At 39.8% G+C, this 9,355-nt stretch overlaps 1 protein-coding gene across 2 annotated transcripts in view; it reads right to left on the bottom strand.

The window, feature by feature from the left end:
* The window catches only part of Smg1 (SMG1 nonsense mediated mRNA decay associated PI3K related kinase), a 108,603-nt gene that overhangs the window by 2,690 nt on the left and 96,558 nt on the right, over window positions 1-9,355 (bottom strand). For both annotated transcript variants that reach the window (XM_008826929.3, XM_029560539.1), the window contains 8 exons: window positions 8,165-8,302; window positions 5,419-5,571; window positions 4,419-4,598; window positions 3,534-3,761; window positions 2,602-2,813; window positions 2,343-2,449; window positions 374-553; window positions 186-292 (listed from right to left, as the gene is read on the bottom strand). In XM_008826929.3, coding sequence (XP_008825151.1) covers window positions 186-292; window positions 374-553; window positions 2,343-2,449; window positions 2,602-2,813; window positions 3,534-3,761; window positions 4,419-4,598; window positions 5,419-5,571; window positions 8,165-8,302 — 1,305 coding nt within the window. The remainder of the gene's footprint in view (window positions 1-185; window positions 293-373; window positions 554-2,342; window positions 2,450-2,601; window positions 2,814-3,533; window positions 3,762-4,418; window positions 4,599-5,418; window positions 5,572-8,164; window positions 8,303-9,355) is intronic.

The following is a 9,355-nucleotide window of genomic DNA, read 5'->3' as shown; positions in this document are numbered from 1 at the left end:
TATGTATTTTATATATATATAAACTCATGTTGTCAGACAGTGTCAAGCACCTCTACCCACTGAGCCATCTTGCTGGCCCAAGGACCTACTTTCTTAATGAAAGAAGCAAACAGATGAATGAAATCCTTAAGCCTATACTTTTCAGCATCATTAAAACACACAGCTCAAGTTTAAAAAACAATCACCTGCTCAGCAACTGACATCCTCCTGTTGGGATCAGTATCTCGGCCCTCTAACTTGGCTTTTACTCTCTTCCACACACTCACTGCATAGGAATTTCTCTCTTGCACAGCTAGGAAGGAATAAACACATGTAAATCAAGCCAGCCCCTTTGTCTATAGGATTATAAGGCATTCTTATTCTAACTAAGTACCTTTCCCAGTTTTAGGGTCTCTGACAGCCTTTTTGGGACTACAGGCAACACTCTTGCCAGTTCCTGGGATGGTGCTTGGTGGAGTATCTGCTGATGTAGCAAGATTTTTCTGAATCAGCTTTTTAGCATTCTGTGACATGACTTCAGGCTGAGTCTTCTGGCCAGTGTTGCTCCGGACTGCTACAGAGAAAGAATTGGTGGCTCAATTTACAAGCACACAGAAACTGGAGGTGGGGCAAAGAAGAGGTAGCTGATATCAAATACCCTTATAGTACTGAATATTGAAAATAGATTTCATTTTTATAATGTTAAAAGTTTTTATCCCTTGACATAACAATTATCTTCCGAAAGACAGCCTAAGGACACTCAACGTATGCACCTGTATAATGATGCCCATAAAATACCATAAACTCCCTAGCTCAGTAAAGTTCTTGCCGTGCAAACCCGAGTTTGATCACAAGTACTTGCCGTGTAAACCCGAGTTTGAGCACCAGCACTCACATAAAAAACCAGCATGCGCTTGTAATTCCAGAGCAAGGGAGGTAAGTCCCAGTTCCCAGTGAGAGACCTTGTCTCAAAAAAACAAGATGGATGGCACCAGAGATTGACCTCTGGTCTCTACAAAAACAAGCACCCACCCAACACACTAAAATATCCTTTTTTTAAAACCAGGCTGGCCTTGAACTCACAGAGAGTTCAAGGCCTGCTTCTGTCTCCCAAGTGCTGGGGCTAAAGGCGTGTGCCACTACACACAGCTAAATTATTCTTTTAAAATAAAACAAAGAACAGCTGAGGGTAGAGGTACACACCTTTTATCATAGCACTCAGGAGGCAAAGACAGAGAACTGTTACTGTCCTTATGAAAAAATAAGATTAGTATGATAATGATATAGGCATACAAAGATATAATTTGGGGCCATTAAGTCATTTATAAACTTCATAATAGGAAGTTACCAACTTAATATTAACTGGGAAAAAGCAATTTGGGAAAAAGCAACAGAAAATTGCATTCACAAAATGATTCTACCTATGTGTATGCATGCATATAAATAAGTACATGAACAAATATACAGTAGCTTCATTTCTTAATTTGGAATGAAGTACAAACTTTTTTTCCTATTGTTATTCTAAATTTCCCAATAGAACTATATTTTTAAATCATAAAATTAAAAAGTCTGAGAGAGTCTGGGCCTCAAAATTCTGTTTCCTCCTGAGTACTTAGATTATAGGCATGTACCCACACGTAATTCTTATAAGGGAAATTAATCCATTCATTTCAAATACAAAACAGTATCAAATCCCACTGATTTGCTGATGGGGGTGGGGCAGGGGTTGCTGTTTATTTTTGCACGTGGGAGTATGTGCATGTGCCTACAAGTGCCTATGGAGGCCAAAGTGTACATCGGATCCTCTGGAGCTGAAATAACAGCAGGGTGTGAGCCACCCAACCTGGGGGTTGGGAACAGAACTTTAATACTCTGCAAGAGCAGCCAAGTATCCTTTCTTAAAACTGATGAAACATCTCTCTTTTTTTTTTTTTTTTTTTTTTTTTTTTTTTTTTTTTTTGAGACAGGGTGTAGGCTGGTCTCAAACTTGTAACCCCATTTCAGCCTCCCCATGATGGGCAGCACCATTTGAAAACCAGATATTTTTTTCTCTCATATAATAGTAATTTTAAAGATAATACCAAATCTATTGTTTGGTATCCTAAAAAGTAGTGACTATGAGCTGGGCATGGTGGCGCATGCCTTTAATCCCAGCACTTGGGAGGCAGAGGCAGGCGGATCTCTGTGAGTCTGAGGCCAGCGTGGTCTCCATTAGCGAATCCAGGCCAGCTGTGGCTACAGGGAGACCCTGCCACCCTCCAAAAAAAAGTAGTAACTATAAATACAATAGAGCTTCATTCATAATTAAGCACTTTAACCTATATGTACAAACAGATCAAGACCCTGGCCTTTTTTGTACGTACCTGCAGCAAAAGATGGCTGATAAGCAGCAGATGATGTTGGACTTGAACATTCATTTGCTGCATCGGTGACTAAGGGTGATGCAAAACTCACTAAAGTATTATAGATACTGAAATACAAAATTTATAAAATATTTATGAGACATTTTACTAGATAACTGCTTACATATGAGTAAAATTGGAAAAAAAAATCAACAAACAAAACTTCTTCTATCAAAATTTTGCTCCTATTTTACAAAAGCTGACCAGAAGGCACCCTTACCTCTGGCTCTGTGTCTTCAGTTCTTTCAAGGTGGGAGTGATTTCCTGGAGCATTTCAACGTGTTCTTGACTTCGAACCTGACCCATAGCCTGGACTAATGTAAACAGAACCGTCTGAATGTTGTCTTGCCATGATTTATATTCGCCCAAGAACTGCCTGACACTGTTCTCATAGGGAACATCTTCACCATCTGCCAGAGCAGCTTCTTCATCCTGTCATCAACACATTAGTGATTAGGAGGAAGGTTCTGTCTCAGCACTTATTTGAGTAAGAGGTAAATGTTTCAGATATCAATGTGTTTGACCTGCATATTGCAATTCAGGTTTTTTTAATAGGATCTTTGTTTCTAGCATGAAATAAAAATTCAAAGTAAAAAGAGATTCCCCAAATTAATGTGCCTACTATTTTGTAATGACGACATAATTTAACCTTTTCGGGGCCTCTGTTTCCTTATTAACTAGACTGAGTAAGATATGGGAGGGAAGAGATGCATTTCATTCAGTTTGCTGGCAAACAGCTGAGAAAGAGACTGAATACCAGAACACCTACTTCATGACACTGAGCGAATCCATTTAAACCTCAGCATCTCTGCATACAGAAGTCAGGATAATAACTGCTTATAAAAAAAATAGTTGATGATAGCCTGGCCTGGTGGTGCACGCCTTTAGTCCCAGCCCTTAGGAGGCAGAGGCAGGTGGATCTCTGTGAGTTCAAGGCTAGCATGGTCCTCATTGCAAGTTCCAGGCCAGCTGGGGCTACCAAAAAAAAAAGTTGATGAAAACACAATTTGACTCAGTTACAAATAAGAGTGAAGACATAAATTGAGAAGCTATTTTTGTTTATAAAATGTCACATTTTTCCATAAACAAAGCTGACTGAAATTTGGTGAGATACAGTCAACTGTATCTATGGGATGGGATGGGGTGTCTTACCTTAGCCATGGCTTTCAGAAGATGTTTGACATCTCCAAGCTGCCGGTTATGACCAGTGAGCACAGTCTTTATGTTATCTACCAGATTCTGGATTGTTTCACAGATGGTTTCTAGCTGTTGCTCCTTCTCTGTCTGAATAGCCCTTTGTGCGGACATATCCTGTGTCAATTGTTTGTGAGCAGACAGAAGCCATTCGGAACTGCCAATAGGATGTTCAAGACTTGTGTCCTAAATAGAACAAATGTTTTCTTAAGTTGGAGTAAGTTCTATCACCACTACAATCATCCAAATATGCTCACATTAGTAACTTGAGCTGATACAACAAACTCTCGTTGGATCTTGAATTAATTTCCTAAATTTTTTTCTGCATAATCATACAGGATATAAATATGTTTAAAATTTAAGATCTGAAATATATTTGCAATGACAAATATCCACATCCAGGTCCCTAAACTCACTCAAAATAACTCTTTGAAATGAAGACAAAGCTTTCTAGAGCATAACCTAATGCCCTTCCACAGATGCAAACACTGAGCTTACCAACTTGGTATCTCTGGACTTAGCTCATCTTCTAGCATTCATATTCCACTAACGCTTTTCCTACCTTTTCCTACTACATGACTGTCAGCACACCAGACTCACTGCTACACACGCTTCTCTCCTTTTAAAACTTCCATATAAACTGCAAGAATCTTTTTTGTTCATCATATTATTAAACAGTAAGTTCCATGAAGCCTACAAGAAAGATTTACTCATCACTACAACCCCTGGAACAACATGGTACACGCACTATGAGTTCAATGTTACCTGAGTCTAGGTTGATTTAACAGTGGAACACTGGTCTTATTCTAACCACCAGAAGCTAGTTATTCCCACTAGACTCACCACTCTCTGTAATAAACGAAGCTCTAACTCAGAGACTGAACTGTTGAACTGTGATGCAAATGAACACATTTGCTGACACCGTTTGATTAGTTCAAATAAGGCAGCATCCAGGTTTAAGGCTTCTGCAGTTCTCGTTCGTAAACTTTCAAAATGAATGATATTGCTGCACAAAAAAGTGACCTGTGAAGAGAAAACCACCACACAAGGTGTGGGGGTGGGGGGAGGATGAGGATATCAATGACATACAAAAAAACCACTGCGTGCCCATTTCTAGAATTTGAATTAGAACTGGTCCTGAGAACGTATGGCTCTGAGAAAACATTCAAGTACACAGTGTACATTTTAATTTTTGTCAGTAGAATCGGTCTGAGATGGTCAAAAGCACAGAAAGACAATTACAGAATTATCTTTCTTCCAAAAGGTTCCTTTTACCAAGAACATTTACTTCAAAATGTAACTGCTCCATCTGCATTTACATTGAATTTTCAGGGAACATTTCTGCCACAACATTCCTCTCTTGTTTCTACTTCTGCTTTACTTCAAAACAACTGGATATCTGGTAGTTATTTAAGAATATTTTTAAAGGTACAATTAACAATGCGGTATTATGTTCTTAAATCTTATCCAATAGGCACATACTGAAATGTTTACAGATAAAGGAATAGAGCACTTGGGATTTATATTAAATATGGGATATGAAGAAAAAGGAGTACAGAGGAAATAAGACTCAACTGCTGTTGACAGGAATGTGAGGCATTGATTGGTCTAATTGTATACCTGACTAAATTTTCTATGATGGGTTTTTGGAGCTTGCATGTGCGCACCTCCTGCTCCCAATTACTCCGGTTAATCCACAACTCTGGCAACAGTCTAAAGTCCGAGCACAAGAGACATTTACTGCCATGTGGAATAATTTTAGATTTCTGGGTCACTTCAGTTGCACACAGCTTTAGACAAGCATAGAATTCCAGTGGTCCATAATCTTGAAACAACACAATACCTGGCTTGCTCTCTGGCTCTCTTTGAGGACGAGATTTCTTCTTTCGGCTATTGTTGCTTCAAAGTCTTGTAGGACTGGTGCCAATGCAGGGTTGGCACCACCTGCCCACTTCAGCCGCTGCTCAATACTTGCTTCAAGGGCTGCTAGTTTCTCCTATAAAAGCCAGCAGAATCCCTGAATCCTTACAACATTCTCCACTTCCTATCTGTCAAGCATTTAAAAATATATGAGATTTAGCCAGGTGTGGTAGCATGCCTCTTTAATCCTAGTCCTTGGGAGGCAGAGGCAAGCAGACCTCTGTGAGGTGGAGACCAGAGACTGGCCTACACATCAAGTTCAAAGCCAGCTGGGGCACCACGAAGACCCTGTCAAAGACACCAAAAAAAAGGAAGAAAAGAGGAAGGGAGAGAAGAGGGGGAAAGAGAAAAAGAGGGAAGAGGGAGGGAGGGCGGGAGGGAGGGGGGAGGGAGAGCAGGCAGGGGAGGCAAGGGGTGGGAGCAGGTCAGGCATGTAGTAGAAAACATCTTTAGTTAAGTTTCTTTTTGAGCTCATTTTTATTTGTCCTTAAGGGCCAAACATGTCCGTGGAGGGAAAAGTTTTGTTAAAATCTGTAGCACTTTCATGTTCTTTGGGCTATTATTTTATTTTTTATTATTTGTGATGCTGGGATTGTCATTCTGATTTTAAAATAAAGCAGTCCTAAAAAAAGAAAAAGTAGGGCTCAACATGGTGGTTGCAAGCTTGTAATCAGAAGGCTTACGGCCAGGTTCCAGGACAGTCTGGGTATGGGGTAAAGAACCTGTCTCCTCCCTCTGCCCCAAAAGGAAGAAAGAAAAAGAATAAACAACAAAACACTGCTGGGGGTATAGGTAGCTAAGTGATAAAACACTTGCCTAGGAACCACAAGAAAAACATATTTTTTTAAAAAAAAGGTTGAGGATATAGCTCAGTTGGCAGACTGCTGTTTTAAAATGCAAGGAGTCCCAATAATGTATAAACCAGGCAAAAATGGCACGTCTATATTCCAGTACTCTGCTGCAGGAGGATCAGAAGTTCAAGGTTATTCTCAACTATACAGCAAGTTTGAGATCAGTCAAAAATATACGTTAAGAGTCCGTCTCAAAAAAAATGAGAAAATTAAGATGGAGGTAGAGGTTAATGGTATAGGGGATGCTCAGACTATGACACTCTGAATTAAAAAATAAAAAACAGCTGAGTGTGGTGGATCACATCTATATTCTACATTTGTAAGGTAGAAACAAGGATCAGGCATTCAAGGCCATCCTTGGTTACAAGAGACCTTATCTTTCAAAAGGGAAAGTTACTCTGCTTCCATATTCTTTTTAAGATATATTTTAAAATTATCTGCGAATAGGGGTGTAGAGTAAGTACAGGTGCCCAAGGAGGCCAGAAGCATGAGATCCTCTGGAGCTAGAACTACTAATTGTAAAGCTGCATGATGTGGGTGCTGGGGGAACTGAACTCAGGTCCTCTGCAAGAGCAGTATGCTCACGTAACACTGAGTCACTTCTACACCCCTTTGCATAATGGTAAAGACCTATCCAGAGTATCATGACAAGTAAAGTCAGACATAAAGCTGTTTCTTTTTGAGGCAAGTCTCATATATTCTCTCTCTCTCTCTCTCTCTCTCTCTCTCTCTCTCTCTCTCTCTCTCTTTGAGGCAGGGTTTCCCTGTAGCCTCAGCTGGCCTGAACTCCCTACATAGACCAGGTTGGCCTTGAACTCACAGAGATGCACCTGCCTCTGCCTCTGGAGTGCTGGGATTAAGGGCTTGTACCACCACACCCAAGTACAGCTCACTCTTTTTTGAGACAAGGTCTCACTAAGAAGTCCAGACTAGCCTGGAACTCCTATGCAGACCACCTGTCTCTGCTTCCTAAGTGCAAAGACTGAAGGTGTATGGACCACACCTGGATAGCTACTTCATTATTTCACCATTTCAGTGTAGGTATTCATTACCAAATCCCACTAAATATAGCTCTAAAAGAAAAAAGAAGTAGCCGGGTGTGGTGGTGGACACCTTTAATCCCAGCAGGTGCGGATATCTGTGAGTTCAAGGCCAGCCTGGTCTACATAGTGAGTTCCAGGACAGCTTGGGCTACAGGGAAACCCTGTCTCAAAAAGACAAAAAAAAAAAAAAGAAAAAAGAAAAAAGTAAAAGAAGTAGTAATTCATTCTTTTGCTTGCTATTTATTTTTTGAGTCAGTCTAACAATGTAGCCCAGGCTGACCTCCAACTCATGGTGATCTTCCTAAACACTAGGATTTCAGGAGTGCGTCGACACATAGCTTTAAGCTAACTTTTCAAAAACTTTAAAAATACTAGAGAAGAATTAAATTTCATGTTACACTGCTATTAAATTATACAATCAGAAAAGGATGAGATAGTAAGAGAGATGAAGGATACACAATACAAAGATGTATATATACCACCAAGACCAGTTTCTCTTAAAAATTAACTAAACATTTAGCTTTCAGTATAGAGCTGAAAGAATATAGTCAGTAATAATCATTTAGAAAAATGTCCACATTTAATAAGCCAGGTGTAATTGTTACTGTAAGTCTCCCCAATCTTGGAAAGTAAGATACACAAATTAAACACAAAAGTGAAAAGGGATTATGTTCCTCTGGCTTAGACACCAAGAACAAGCACAAACATGACAAGTGTCACTAGTTACATGATTTCTAAAGCGAATGTGCTAGCAGGAAGAACTGTCAACACACACCTGAACAGTCCCGATGGAAGTCTCAATTTGACTCAGTGTATGCAGCTTCTTCTTCATGCTGGTTAGGATTGCAGATCGGGGGGGTGGAGTCACGGACATGGCTTGTGGTCTGTTGATAAGAAGGTCTTCATGTTGCCACTATTCAAAGTAAGGGAAATTTAACACCATCAGGAAAAAAACTCTTTAGATAAGTAAGAGAAGGGCAGCATGAGTTAGGACCAGAGGACATGAGAAAAATCAAGTTTCAGCAAAGGGGAAGTTAGGGAGAATTTTTTTAGAAAATTATATAAGCACAATCAGTTGAAGACTTGCCTAAAGTTGAGAATGTAAATTTCTTGGATCACTAATATGTAACATTCAAAGAATAATTCTATTTTTTAATTTTTAAGAATGCATTTTAATTTTACATGTATGAGTGTTTTTTCTTAAATGTAAGTAGACCATATTCATGCAATACCCACAAAGCCAGAAGAGGGTGTTGGATCCCCAGGAACTGAAGTAATAGATGGTTGTTAGCAACCATGTGGGTGCTGGGAACCAAATCTGAGTCCTCTGCAGAAGCAGCTAATGTTCTTCAATGCTGAGCCATCTCTCCAGCTCCACAAACAGTAATTGGTAAGATACTTAAGTCTTACACCTAGTAATACACAGCCCTCAGAGACAATAGACATGCAGAGTCTGGTGCCATAGGCTTGTAACCCCAAAATTTGAGACTGAGGTAGGAGGATGACAAGTTCCAGGCTATCGCATGCTCGTGAGTGCATGCATGCGTGCATACGTGCTTGTCCAGGAAGAAGAGTGGACAAGGACTGAAAAAAAAGGGCAGAGAAAAAGAACTCTCCAAATAGAAGCAGAAATGAGGGAAAGGTGCAGGCAACTATCAATAGGGATCAAGTTCTAAGAGCAACTCTAGAAGCTCTACAGGTCACTAGGCCTCAACTCTTACAAGGGCTAGGATATTGCTCAATGGTAGTGAATGTGCTTAACATGATGTATAAGGCCCTGGATTTGATTCCCAGAACCACTAAATTATAAATAAAAAAAGTCATGCATTGTGCTTAGAGCTTAAAAAGGTGTCTAGAACACCAAGAGGCACAGGCAGGTGATCTGTCAGTTCCAGGCCAACCCTGTCTCAAAAAGACAAAAAAAAAAAAAAAGCTAAGATTTAAAAATGAAAAAAATTTTTTAACA

Source organism: Nannospalax galili, unplaced genomic scaffold, assembly GCF_000622305.1.
Source record: "Nannospalax galili isolate Female #2095 unplaced genomic scaffold, S.galili_v1.0 scaffold172, whole genome shotgun sequence".
Lineage (NCBI taxonomy): Eukaryota > Metazoa > Chordata > Mammalia > Rodentia > Spalacidae > Nannospalax > Nannospalax galili.
This window is presented reverse-complemented; position numbering and strand designations above follow the sequence as displayed.